Source organism: Chiloscyllium plagiosum, unplaced genomic scaffold, assembly GCF_037043375.1.
Source record: "Chiloscyllium plagiosum isolate Xiang-an unplaced genomic scaffold, Cpla_swu_hap1 HiC_scaffold_48, whole genome shotgun sequence".
NCBI lineage: Eukaryota > Metazoa > Chordata > Chondrichthyes > Orectolobiformes > Hemiscylliidae > Chiloscyllium > Chiloscyllium plagiosum.
Genome location: NW_028270186.1, coordinates 14246643 through 14261382, shown reverse-complemented (window position 1 = coordinate 14261382; position 14740 = coordinate 14246643). Strand labels below are relative to the sequence as shown.

The 14740-nt window shown below is 43.4% G+C and overlaps 1 protein-coding gene across 3 annotated transcripts in view; it reads left to right on the top strand.

The window, feature by feature from the left end:
* LOC122543151 (deoxycytidine kinase 2-like) overlaps nt 1–3953 on the top strand; it is a 30574-nt gene extending 26621 nt beyond the window's left edge. For 2 of the 3 annotated variants that reach the window (XM_043681523.2, XM_043681527.2), the window contains 2 exons: nt 1551–1650; nt 3481–3953. In XM_043681523.2, coding sequence (XP_043537458.1) covers nt 1551–1650; nt 3481–3519 — 139 coding nt within the window. In that variant the 3' untranslated portion in view covers nt 3520–3953. Of the gene's footprint in view, nt 1–468; nt 556–1550; nt 1657–3480 lie in introns of those variants that run through there. The other variant, XR_006309935.2, reaches the window with a different exon arrangement.
* The last annotated feature ends 10787 nt before the right edge of the window (nt 3954–14740 follow it).

The window sequence follows — 14740 nt, the reverse complement described above, 5'->3', positions numbered from 1 at the left end:
TTCAGTCTTGAGGGTATTGAATGTCCTAGCCTGCACTGCTTTCTGGGGAAAACAATTCCACACAGTACCAACCCTCCCTTATTTATAAACTCTCCCCCTCTACTTCAGATTCCAAATGAGGGAAACATCCTGTCAACATCTACCTTGCCGAGTCCCCTCAGAACCTTGAATATGTTCTATACTATAACGGGTACAGACCCAACTCTCTCAAGCTGTTCTTGCAAGATAGCCCCTTCATTTTAAGAATCAGCCTCGTGAAGTTTTTTTGTGAATGCAAGTCTATCCCTTCTCGTGTAAAGAGATCAAAACTGTCAAGGAGATAAAAGGAAATTGAAATAACTGCACAGAGGCCAGTATCCTGTCACCAAGTCACCCATTATTTACTTGTGCACAGTATTCTGGCTGTGGCCCAGCCAGTACCTGAACTGAGGAGCTTCTAATCTCCTGTTTATATTTTTTCTGTCACAGAAAGCAAACATCTCCCTAGCCAAGGGAACACTCTTCCTCCTCACAGTACACTGGCTGTGAGGCCAGCCAGCTGAGGACTGAACTGAGGTGATTTTCATCTCCTGGTTATGTTTCTTCTGTTTATATATATTTTTTCAGCCCCCTAAACTGAGGAGACTCTAAATCTCCTGTTTTTTTTTAATCTATTCCTCTATACCGCCTAACAGCTATAGTGCTTATAGTGTGTGTGCGCGAAAGTGTGAGACACAGTGAAAGACAGCAGGTGTACAAATCTTTGTTCATTTTCCACTCACCAAGAAGAAAAGAAACACGAGATCGGCCAGTGACCACCAATTCCCTTCTCGTCAAAGGGCAATGCTGTGTGATCAAAAAAGTGAAGGGGACGACAGGGCTCTCTTGATTGGCCAGGTTGACAACCCCACTCAATGACCTCATCGTCTCTGAGGTCAACCTGCTTCCAATCACAATAGGAAGGGGGTCAAGAAGTGCTGGACTGCATGTGCAAGGCGACACCAGTAAAAATGAATCTTCCTCAATTTCTTACAGGCAGTATAGTACTTCCAGAAACTTTTGTGTTTTTTAAATCCTCTATATAAAGATTGAAACTTTGTAGCTAAATATTATTTTCAGTAAAAATGATCTGTAGCTGGATATTTACACAGGAGTAGTGGCCCCCCCACTTACCCTCGCTAAAAATTCAAGGCTGTCCCCTCTCGGCAGTGATTTAGCATCACTTGGGCTAAAGGCATGATTTCTGCCCTATCTGAGGTGAAGTCTCATGTCTCAGAGCTGCTAACCAATCAGATGGCCAATAGATTTAAAACACAGCACTGCTTTGGGAATGCAGCCAGTCCCCATCAATGGTGATAGAATTCAGCTAAATATCATCCTGGATCTATTTTATTAAGAACAGCACAGATCAGACATCACCCAGAAGGAGAGAACAAGTAATGATCATCCAGTCAGAACAGGGATGAAACGTTTTTAGTCAGTTTGCTAGCTGCAACCTGGAGAGAAATTATGATGTGTGGAAGAGTTTTTTTTCCATGAGGAATTATATCTACTCTTTTCATTTTCAACAGACTGCACTTTGAACATCTGAAGAACATTCCAGTCTTGGTGTTGGATGTCAATGAAGAGTTTGAAGATGATAAAACAAGACGAGAAAAGCTGTTTGAAGATGTAAAGTGCTGTTCTTTCTTGTGATTTATTTTGTTCGGTTTTCCTCAGTTTGTTCATTCATTGAATATAAACTGAGAATTTGTTGTCCATCTCTAATTACCTTTGGATAGATACTGGTAAACTGCCTGTCGATCCATTGTAGTCCTCATGGTGAAGAGATTTCAGTAGTGCTGGTTGACAGTACGCTCCAGGATTTTGACCTAAAGATTCCGAAGGATTTCTGAAATATTCCTAAGTCAGCATGGAGCGGCACGGTGGCTCAGTGGTTAGCACTGCTGCCTCACAACGCCAGGGACTCTGGTTCAATTCCAGCCTTGGGCAACTATCTGTATTCTCCCTGTGTCTGCGTGGGTTTCCTCCGGGTGCTCCTGTTTCCTCCCACAGTCTGGGGATGTGCAGATCAGGCGAATTGGCCATGCTAAATTGCCCATAGTGTGGGGTGCATTAGTCAGAGGGAAATGGGTCTGGCTGGGTTACTCTTCGAAGGGTCAGTGTGGACTTGTTGGGCCGAAGGGCCTGTTTCCACGCTGTAGGGGAATCTAGTAACATAGATAGAAATCAATCGATATTGGCATTCCCATACACTTGTGACCCTTGTCCTTCTTGGAGGTAGAGGTCACAAATTTGGGAAGCATTTAGTTGAAGTCTTTTCACATGAAGTGAGTTTAGCATTGTTGCTGAGGCCACCATTTGTTGCCTGTCCCTCATTGCTCAAGAACTAGTGGTGAACTGCCTTCTTGAACCACTCCTGTCCTTATGATGGAGGTGCATCCCCAATTCTGTAATAAAGGGTGTTCCAGCTGTTGAAGAAACCGAGGTTGTTTGTTGCAACACATCTTGTAGTTGATATTCATACTGCAGCCACTTTTGTTGGTGGAGGAGTCAGTGTTTCGGGTGGTGGATAGGTGCCAAATCAGTGAGCTATTTGTCTAGATGGTGTCAAGTTTCCTGAGTATTATTGGCTTGGCCCTGCTCCAGGCAGATGCTGAGTATTCCATCATACCCCTGACTTGTACCTTGCAGTCACTCACCACAGAATATAATTGAAGGAGGATTCCCATATCCTCAAATGTTACTCCTTCCAAAGAATATATTGACATCCCGGTCCCAGGAGAACTTTAGTTTTGGGCTGAGTATTGAAATTCACAAAAGAGGCTACAGCATGGCATTCTGCAGCCACGAGCATCTGTTCACATTGTACTGTCTGTGGCTACGCAAGTGTACAACCACACCCACTTTCTCGCATGGGAACTTCAAGCAGAAACACCCATGCTGATCTCTTTAATATCAACAAGGCTGCAGTATGAAATTGTGACCAGGAGGTTACTTCTGTATTTTATGTGCGAACTGGAGCATCAAGAAAACTTTTACAGGGATGCGGTCTTTCCATTGAGTTACATTACAATCAGCCGTACCTGTGGTGCTTTGAGAACTTCTCCAATCATCATGATCAATTGAAACTTCTTCCAAATCCTACATATTCTGTGTGACTAACATAAAAATTACTGCACATGTGCTGATTGTTGTCATAATGCATGAATCTTTCAATATTTATCTGTCCTCAACATCTTCAAGCAAAACAATCAAGGCCTATACTGTGCCCCCATGATTCTTAATCCCGCAGCATGACCTCGGCAGTTACAAAGGTGTTACATCAAGGCATAAAGTAATAATTGGGGTAATTGTTGGCAACAGTTGTGCAGAACATTGGAGATTGCTGCACACATTTCATTTTTGGTCCTGGTCCATGAAAGTTCCGGGTTTTGTTCATAAAATAGGTTTTGATGTTGTACTACAGTGTTTTATTTTTGGTTCTGCTTCCTCTTTCAGGTGAAGAACTTTGTGAACAGTCTGAAGTTGGAAAAATGAAACACCCTTGTCATTTTGAGAACCTGTTTTGAATAGGAATAATGTAGAGTGAGAGAAGACTCGGTGACTGAGATATTCGTCCAGGTTTTAGTGCTTCGTTCATGTCAAGCTCTAGCCTTTATTTAAATAGGACTTGGGTTCAGTTGTGCAGATATTAACTCTTACTGTGTTAATGGATTTTCTGCAGAACATTGGGTGGTATTCTCATGGCGACACAGAAACGATTGGAAATGACAATTAATCTGGTCTCTTTCAATGGAATATTTAACACTCCATACTTTCATCCTATCCAATTTTGTTTTTTTTTTAAACTATAAACCATCACATGTAACACAAGATCAAAACTGATTTTTAACTTTTCTGCTGATTCTTGGTTTTGAACTGAGGATTGTTGGTAATTTATAATTTACTCAATAAAATTGCATGGTGGATCATTTAGAAGTAACTTTACTAGTGCCATATACTCAAGTAATAATCAATCTCATGTGAAAATTTGATCCCTAATATTTGGCCAAATACTTCTTCATTTTTCACACATTTCTTAACAAGTCTACTGTCACTTTTTTCAAGACCCTGTGCTTTGAGTCTGCTTATTTTCCCACGGTGCACAAAGAAGAATAGAATAGAGATGGGTGTATGAAGCAACAGGCAAAAGTGAGGACTGCAGATGCTAGAGGTTAGAGTCGAGAGAGTGGTGCTGGAAAAGCATAACAGGTCATGCAGCATCCGAACAGTAGGAAAATCAATGTTTCAGGCAAAAACCCTTCATCAGGAATGAGGCTGGGAGCCTCAGTGGTGGAGAGATAAATGGGAGGGGAGTGGGGCTAGGGGGAAGGTAGCTGAGAGTGCATTAGGTGGATGGAGGTGGGGGTAATGGTGATCGGTCAGAGGGGAGGGTGGAGCGGAGAGGTGGGAAGGAAGATGGACAGGTAGGCCAGGTCATGTGCTGGAAGGTTGGAACTCGGATAAGGTGGGGGAGGGTAAATGAGGAATGGTGAAATCCACATTGATCTACCTGATTCAGTGCTTGATCATTGAGCGCAGTTTCTCCACTGAGGTACTGTGCAAATTTTAATTTAATTTCTCTTGGAAAAAGACTGAAAAAAACTGTAGAATCAGTGTAAATAGCACCTGTGAGTTGTCAGCAAATTATTTAAATTCCTCAGAAACTCATCTAAGCTCACTCAATTGTCATAAACAGCCAAGTGGCTGTCTGGAAAAAGAAGAGGTTATTGACAGCTTATTGAAAGAACTTTCTGAAGAATTGACAAAAGTGGACAGAGATAAGTCAATGGATGTTGTTATATGAACTTCCAAAAGGCTTTTGATAAAGTCCCACGCAAGAGATCATCAACCAAGGTGAAAGCCCACAGAATTGAGGGCTGATATGGATAGGAAATTAGTCAAGTGTCAGGAAACAGGGTTGAAATCATGCTTAAGTGCTCAAATTGGGGGTTGGTGCAGAGATCTATGTTGGTGTCTCAGTTATTCATAGTATCAATTAACAATTTTGATAATCGCATGAAAAGTCAAATATCCGACAGCATAAACTTACAATAGGATATTGATAGATGAGGTGAATGGGCAAGGTTGTGGCAGACAGAAAAGGATAGATTGGGTTATTTTTAGAAAGCACCAAGTTAAATACATACTGTCCGACAAGATTTAGGTGTTCAGGTGCTTAGCTCTTTAAAATGCCTGAACAAGTGCAGAAAATAGTCAGAAAGGCTAATGGAATGCTGGCTTTCATATCAAAAGAGGTGGAATATCGGGATGCAGATATTATGCTGCAGTTACGCAAAACCCAAGTTTCACCTTACATCGAGTACTGTGAGCAGATCTGGGCACCCCCTCACCACCCACCCTTTAGGAAGGATGGTTTGGGTCTGTATGAAGATCAACATAGTTTACAAGGATGCTATCTGGACTTCAGGGGTTATCAGGAGGAGTGATTTGATGGATTTAGCCTTTATACTGTGGAACACAGAAGGTTAGGGGTGATCTGATTGAGGTTATTAACAGGAAAAGACAAGGCAGATAAAGATGAACTATTTCCACTGGTTGAAGATTCTCGAACCAGAGGCATCATCTCAGAATCTGGGCATGCCATTCAGGGGAAATGTTAGAAAATACTCAACTCACAGACGAGTGGAGATTTGAAACACTGTTCCTCAAGCAGTGGTTGAAGCTAGTTCAGTTGTGATATTTAAATCTGAGATAGATAGATTTTCATTCAGCAAGGGTATGAAGGGATATGGGCCAAAGACAGGCATGTGGAGTTAGGCCACAGATCAACCATGATCTTATCGAGTGGCAGAATAAGATCGAGGGGCTGAATGGACTGCCTTTGTTCCCATGTTCCAGTCCACTTAGTTGTGAACTATGTATGTCTGAGACTGAGATGTTAAAGATCTCGCATGGTTTTCTGTTTCTGTATCAGCCCTGAGCTTCAGTGTAACCCCCTTGACAATATTATCTATATAAGATTAGTGGAGTAGCAGAAAGCAGAGGAGACTGTCAAAGAATACAGGAGAATATAGATAGACTGGAGAATTGGCAGATGGAGTTCAATCCAGGTAAGTATGAGGTGATGCATTTTGGTAAGTCTAATTCTAGAGTGAACTACATTGTAAACAGAAGAGCCTTAGGAAAAGTTAATGAGCAGAGAGATCTGGGAGTTCAGGACCATTGTACCCTGAAAGTGGCTGCGCAGGTGGATAGAGTGGTCAAGAAGGCATATGGTATGCTTGCCTTCATTGGGCGGGATATTGAGTATAAGAGCTGGCAGGTCATGTTAAAATTGTACAGGACTTTGGTTCAGCTACATTTAGAATACTGTGCACAGTTCTGGTCGCCACATTACCAAAAGAATGTGAATGCTTTGGAGAGGGTGCAGAGAAGGTTTACGAGGATGTCGCCTGGTATGGAAGGTGTTACCTATGAAGAGAGGTTGAGTAGTTTAGGATTGTACTCATTAGAAAAAAGGAGATTGAGGGGGGACTTGATTGAGGTCTAGAAAATCATGAAGGGTATAGACAGGGTGGATAGAGTTGAGCTTTTTCCCAGAGTGAGGGACTCAATAACAAGAGGTCACGCATTCAAGGTGAGAGGTGAAAAGTTTCAGGGGGATACACATGCAAAGTACACAGAGGGTGGTAGGTGCCTGGAATGCGTTGCCAGCAGAGGTAGTAGAGGCAGGCACGGTAGATTCATTTAAGGTGCGTCTGGACAGATGCTTGAGTAGGTGGGGAGCAGAGGGATACAGATCCTTAGAAATTGGGCAATAGGTTTCAATAGTGGATTTGGATCGGCACAGGCTTGGAAGGTCGAAGGGCCTGTTCCTGGGCTGTAAATTTTCTTTGTTCTTCTTCTTTGTTCTTTGTATAATAGTTGACCCCTTAACTTGGTGAAAAAGGTGTCTCATATTTCACTGTGAGACAAGTATACACAGCATATATTTTGACAATATTTTCTGCTGGTTTTCAGTTTTGACTGGTTCAGGTTAAGGTCATGTATGAACTTTCTCATCAGTTCAGTGTTGGTATTTCTGCTGGTGGAGGAGTCACTGTTTCCTGCGCCTATTTCTTCCAGCCTTATTATAGTCTTATGTTCATAAGTGTAGCTGAAAAGAGAGTAGCTTTGGAGATTTAAAATAATGTCAATAAATGTTAAAAACTTCCTGTTTAATTTATCGCTCCTGACAGTCACTCAGTGGTTATCCTGTTGTGCAGAATCACAATTCTCAGCTATTAGCTGTACAGATAAAACCTAGGAGTGACTTCACTGACAGAATACTTTCAAAGCATATATAAAGGAGCAGAAAAATCAAATTACTTGGAAGATTGCAATATTAATTACCGTGTTAAACTTCCACACTGTTACATAGCTAAAATTATACAGTGAAATAGAACTTTTGGGATGGCATTAAAATTGGACAGCATGTGATGGAAAAATGGGTCAGTGGGCACAGTTTCCTCGTGCACAAGATTCTGGGCCCAGTATGCAACTGTGATTAGAGGTAAGTAGTAGTATACTTGCCTAAAGTTCACTGGCATGCCATTTCCTTGCCACAGTCCTCACTCTTGGCCATTCTGTTGGAGCTCAGCTTGGTCATAAGCAGCAGTTAGCTTTTTAAAATAATTTAGACTAATTAAGGCCTTGAACAGGGGTTGACTGGTTTCGTCCCCATCCTGCTATTGTTCATTCACCTTCAAGCCTCACCTCCTCTGCCTGACCACTGCCAATATTGTGCACTCACACAACTTCAAAAAAATGTTGATCAGATCTCTGACTGCCACCTACCTTCCTCACCCACATTACCTTCTCATGCTCTGACCAGGATAGTTACTTGCCACCCCTTCTAAGACTATCACATCTAAACTTTGTTGGGGAAACCGAACTGGGTCTGTCTTATTTTCCTATAGCCTGGCCTAGATGCTGTCACACATGGAATATCTTGAGGAAGTCGCCAATTTTTATAGGTGCGCCATCAAGAGCATTCTGTCTGCATGTATCACTACCTGGAATGGCAAATGTACCATGCAAGATTGGAGACGGTTACAGAGAGTGGTGAACTCGGCCCAGACAATCACAAAGGCCAACCTCCCATCTATAGAATCCATCTACCAGGTCCACTGTCAAGGAAAGGCCGCAAGCATTCTCAAAGATCTTTCCCACCCTGGCAATGTTTTTCTACAACCTCTACCATCGGGGAGAAGGTACAGAAGCCTGAACACACGCATCAGCCAGTTTCTACCCTACTGTTTTTAGAATATTGAATGGACTCACAAACTCTTAATATTCACCTGTACCTGTGTTTTTATTTTTGCTGCTGTTTACCTATTATTTACTTATCTGTGCTACTTAACTCTGTGATCTGCCTGTATTGCTCGCAAGACAAAGCTTTTCACTGTGCCTCGGTACACGTGACAATAAGTTCAATTCAATTCGTCAGGAGAAGTCCTGATACTGGTCAGAGGTCTGTTAGTACAGACTTGCTCTGCCTCCATTTTGATCTAATGGTCAGTTGTTGAGTTCAGAAGCAGCATTTTGCAGCCTTGCAGCTGCCTCCCTTCTAGTGAAAGATATTATTGGGAGTCCACCACACATGCCAGGTTAATAGATCAGAGTTCTCATGGGGAAGAAATTTTGATCTCATGCTATTTTGCTTCTGCTGAAAAATGCAGTTGATGATTTTCAGATGTTACGTCTGTCTTCAATTGTGAAACCAAACATAAGCGGTAAATATCAACTGTTATTTGTCAAGATTTGGGGATGCATTATCATTCAATAAACATGCACCGATTTTGTTCCTTGCCTGTTGATGAAACTGTTATATCTCATGATGCACAATGCTTAACTATTCATAACGTCTTCATGCTTGTCTCCTGAATTGACGTTTGCCGCGAGCAATTCCAACACTTGCAATTTATCAAAGCCTCCCCCTCTGTACAAATGAAAATAAGGAGCCAACCACTTTAGGGAACATGCAAATGAATGTGCATACAAGCAGCTCCCAAAAATAGTGTGTCATACTGATCAGAATTTGTTTTTCTTTCTGTGTTTGAGGGATAAATATTGGACAGAGTCCTAGGAATATCTCTTGTACTATTCTTTGCATATTGTAAATACTTTGCAGAACAGCTGATACCTTGGCTTCCTGTCTCATTTGGAAGATGGCACTCCCTCAGTGCTGCACAAAAGTGACAACCTGAATTTCTGTCCTGAAGTTTTGAGAGTGGGACTTAAATTAATAAGTGTCCATCTCAGAAGTTGCAGTACTACCCGCTGAGCCTCAAATGACATGAATGAGCTGGTTAAACCTATTCAACCGATTACTGGATTTGCAGAGTTTTGGTCAAACAGTGGAAATTAAGAACCTATTGCCTTGGGTGCTCTTCAGAAGCTCTGGCCGGAATCTTCGAGGGGTCTGAGCAATGTGGCAAGATTTGTGGAAGTAATGGACAAGAAGTCAAATGAGGCCAATCTTGATGTTAAGAGCAAGCCCGCTCCATCTTTCATGTTTTTCACAAGCAGCACAGCGAATTGCTGGTTTGTCAGTTGCAAGTTGCCAATTAAAGGGGATTATTGCTTAAACTCCCCTTGACTCAACTCCCCTTATTAATATTCAACTTCCTGTCTTACTGAACTTGCCAAATAAGCTTGACATTGTGAAAATTCAACAAGGAAACTAGGGCACACTGAATCTGAGCAACTTCTGGTGTATTAGGTTAAAGTGTAGATCAGGGTACATTCCACAGGCACCAGCTGCATGCATGCCTTGTCCATGTATGTTGTCATCTAGCATCTGCCAACCCTTCACGACCAGCATGGCACCTCTCCGATACACTGGCAGAGTGGTCTGGAAGCACAGATGTATATTGCAATACATAATGGCAACTAGCATTGGCAGGCTGCTGAGCAACAGTTTGCATGCATGGACATGAATCCAACTGAGGAGTTGGACCGGGTTGCAACTCCGGGTTTTCTCTTTTTGTCCGTGCTAATTTAGCACTTACCTACATAGAGTCATAGAGATGTACAGCATGGAAACAGACTCTTCCGTCCAACCCGTCCACGCCGACCAGATATCCCAACCCAATCTAGTCCCATCTGCCAGCACCCGGCCCATATCCCTCCAAACCCTACCTATTCATATGCACGTCCAGATGCCTTTTAAGTGTTGTAATTGTACCAGCCTCCACCACTTCCTCTGGCAGCTCATTCCATACATGTACCACCCTCTGTGTGAAAAAGTTGTCCCTTAGGTCTTTTATATCTTTCCCCTTTTACCCTAAACCTATGCCCTCTAGTTTTGGACTTCCCCACTCCAGGGTTGGCAGTCTCCATGCCTTGACCTACTGTACCAACTGGTGCAGTTACACAAGGGAATGGATGTCTTGCTGCACAGTTGTGTGCTGCAACAAGGATAGAACCCCTCCGGTCCTCATCTTCCGCCCCACCAATCTCCGGATACAACACATCATCCTTCGCCATTTCTGCCACCTACAGTCAGACCCCACCACCAGAGATATATTTCCCTCAACACCCCTATCAGCATTCCACAGAGACCACTCACTCTGCAACTCCCTCATTAGGTCCATGTCCCCCCTCCCACCAACCCACCATCCACTTCTGGCACCTTCCCTTGCCACCTTAAGAGGTGTAAAACCTGAGCCCACACCTCGCCCCTTAACTCCATCCAAGGCTCCAAAGGATCCTTTCACATCCGGCAGAGATTTTCCTGCGTATCCAAACACCTCATCTACTGTGTCTGCTGCTCCCGATGCGGTCTCCTCTACAGTGGGGAGACAGGACGCCCACTTCGGAACATTTCAGGGAACATCTCCGGGACACGCACACACAACAACCCCGCTGCCCCGTGGCTGACCACTTCAACTCCCCCTCTCACTCTGCCAGTGACATGCAAGTCCTGCGCCTCCTTCATTACTAAATCTAAGCCACCCGACGCCTGGAGGAGGAATGTCTGGTCTACCTTGGGACGCTCCAACCACTCGACATCAATGTCAATTTCACCAGTTTCCTCATCTCCCCTAACCCCATCCTATCCCAGGTCCAACCCTCCTACTCGGCACCGCCCTCTTGATCTGTTCTACGTGTCCATCGTCCTTCCCACCTATCTGCTCCAATCTCTGCTCCTACCTATCACCATTAACCCCCCCCCCCACCTTCATCCACCTAACACCTTCCAAGCTACCTTCCCTCCAGCATGCCCTCCCATTTATATCTCAGCCCTCTTGCCTCCACCCCACATTTCTGAGGAAGGGCTTGTGCCCAAAACATCGACTCCACTGCTGCGTGCATGCTCTCTGTCTGGTGTGCTTTTCCAGTTCCACGCTTTTTGACTCTGATCATGAAAAAGACCCTTTATCCTGACTCTTTGTTTTCCGCGAGTCAACCAATCCTCTGTCCATGCTAATAACCTGCCCCTTACGCTATGTGTTCCAAATTTAGTTCACAACCTCCTGTGAGGCACCTTGTCAAAGGTTAAATGGTGGGTTTAGAATTTCTTTTCGAATGTACTATCACTGAGGTCCCCACATTGGAAATATAATGACTGAAATCACTCAAAAGTCTCATGTTAAACCAAAATGGCATGAATTTGATTCTTGGATTTCTTTAGAAATAGACGATTTTGGATGCTCATGCCCTCTGAATTGGACTGGGACTGGTGAAAATCACGACCACTGAACTATTACCGATAGCTCCTGGCCCACCTTAAATGACCAACAAGCAGCATTAGATTTTGCCTGCGTGCTCAGTTCAGTGGCTCCCAATAAATGTACACACAATTTGCATTTCTTCTGTCATGCAATTTTGGAACCAGACAAATAAAACAGTGCATTATGTACAACTGGAAAAATCACAACCATCATGCATGGTTCCAAAAATACAGATTTTAAAATGTAATGCCATTCCTCCATTCAGAGCAAATTTCTTTAAAGTTGCATTTTCTTGTCTGAGTGTTGCAATTAACAGAGTGACACAATAACGTTCTTTGTTCGGTACTTAAACACACCATATCCTCTCCTAGCACACGCCTAATTTATTGCTTTCACTGATCAAGAACCTGTGGTACATTCTCTTGATAATAGACTTTCATTATGCCTCTGAAAGATAACATTTCAATGGGTGTTCCACAATGCCTGAGGTACTGCATGTCTCACAAACATACACACACATGCCCAAAAGAGTGAATGATTCAACTGTGAGAGCACACAATGTTTTATGTTACCAACAGGATACTTAAAACAGTATTTATAGCTCATGGATTGCTCTTAACTGTTAAAACATTAGTCACACGATGGGTTTTGCCAAATGAACTGTTCTCCAATTCTTTTCACAAACTGGAAATTGTACCAGGTTATAAATTCATAGAAGCATACAATATAGAAGCAGACCAATCAACCCATTGTGCCCATGCTAGCTCTAAAAACAGCATTCATAATTTCCTCAACTTCAAATTAAAAATTATTTATTCAAAATCGTAAAGTATTTGAGATCCTGACAACTTGAAGTTGAAAAAAAATTCTCAGATCTCCCCTCTAAATCTTTGTCAACCATTTTAAACAATAACCTCTGATTATTGATTCACTCACCAGCAGAAATGATTTTGCACTATCGACTCTTGTTTTCCTATTCGCACATGGGACATGGTTGTCGCTGGCATTTACTGCTTGTCCCCAGTTGCCCTTGAGAAGCTGGTGGTAAGCTACCTTCTTGAAGCCCTACAGTTCACATTCTGTGGGTTGACTCACAATGCCGAGGATTTTGACCCAGCAACACTGAAGAAACGTTGAAGTATTTCCAAGTCAGGATGGTGAGTGGCTTGGAGGGGAACTTACAGGTGGTCATGTTCCCTTGTGTCAGCTGCCCTTAACTTTCTAGATGATACTGTACACACTGCTCTGACTGAGGGTCAGTGATAGAGAGAGTGGATGTTTGTGGATGTGATGCCAATCAAGTGGGCTGCTTTATCCTGGATGGTGTCCAAGCTTCTTGAGTGTTGTTGGAGCTGCACCCATCCAGGCAAGTGGGGAGTATTCCATCACAATCCTGATTTGTGCCTTGTAGGTGCTTGACAGGCTTTGTGGAGTGAGGATGTGAGTTACTCATTGCAGTTTTCCTAGTCTATGACCTGCTCTTGTAGTCACTGTGTTTTTGTGGTGAGTCCAGTTGAGCTTCCGATCAACAGTAACTCCCAGGATCTTGATAGCAGGGAATTCAGTGATGGTAACTGAAGGGGCATTGGTTAGATTGTCTCTTCTTGGCAATGGTCATTGCCTGACCATCCCCATTTGTGTAGCACAAAATTGATCTGCCACTTTTTATCCTAAGACCGGATACTGTCCAGGTCTTTTTACCTTGCAAAGTGCACTTCTTCAGTAATTGAGGAGTCTGGACGGTGATGAATATCTACAATTCTGACCTTATGATGGAAGGAAGGCCATTGATGAAGCAGCTGAAGACAGTTGGGCTGAGGACACTACCCTGAGAAACTCCTGCAAAGATGTCCTGGAGCCGACGTGACTGACCTCCAACAACCACATCCATCTTCCTCTGTGGAGGAGAAAGTGAGGACTGCAGATGCTGGAGATCAGAGCTGAAAATGTGTTGCTGGAAAAGCGCAGCAGGTCAGGCAGCATCCAAGGAACAGGAGAATCGACATTTCGGGCATAAGCCCTTCTTCAGGAAGCCCATCTTCCTCTGTGCCAGGTATGACTCCAATCAATGAAGTGTTTACCTCGATACTGATGAATTCCAGTTTTGGTAGGACTCCTTGAAGCCAAACTCAGTCAAATGCAGCCTTGCAGTGTTGTTACTCTTCCTGCACTTCTGGAATTCAGCTGTTTTGCCCATGTTTGAAGCAAAGATTGAATGAGGTTAAGAACTGAGTGGTCCTGGCGGAACCCTGACTGGGAATCAGTGTACATGTTATTGATAGTGCTGCCTGATAACACTGCTGACACCACCTTCCATCACTTTAGTGATGAGCAAAGGGGCAGTCATTGGTCAGGTCTTGCTTTTTGTGCACAGAACATACCTGGGCAACTTCCTACATTGCTGGCAAATGCCAGTGTTGTAACTGTACTGAAAGAGCTTGGCTAAGGGAGTGGCAAGTTCTGGAGCATAAGTCTTCAGTAATATTGCTGGAATGTTGTGAGGGCTCATATCACATATAGTGAATCGAATTGGCTGAAGACTGGCGTCCATGATGCTGGGACCACTGGAGAAGGCAGAGATGGATCATCTGCTCAGCATTTCTGGCTGCAGATTTCTGTGAATGCTTCAGCCTTTTGCACTGGTGTGCTGGCTGTTCCATCATTGAGGATGGGGATATATGTGGAGCCTCCTCCTGAAGTGAGTTGCTGAATTGTTCACCACCAGTCTCGACTGGATGTGGAAGGACCGCAAAGCACAGATCTGATTCATTGGTTCTCGGATCGCTTACCTCTCTCACTTGCTGCTTATGCTGTTTGGCACCTAAGTCATCCCGTTTGATAGCTCCATCAGATTGACGCCTCATTTTTTTTAGGTATGCCCAGTGGCCCTCCTGCACTCTCCATTGAATCAGGGTTAATCTCCTGACTTGTTGGAATTGTTGAATGTGGATGTGCCGGGCCATGAAGGTGCAAATTGTGTCTGAATAATTCTGCTGCTGTTGGCCCACTGTGCCTTATGGTTAGCCAGTCTTCAGTTG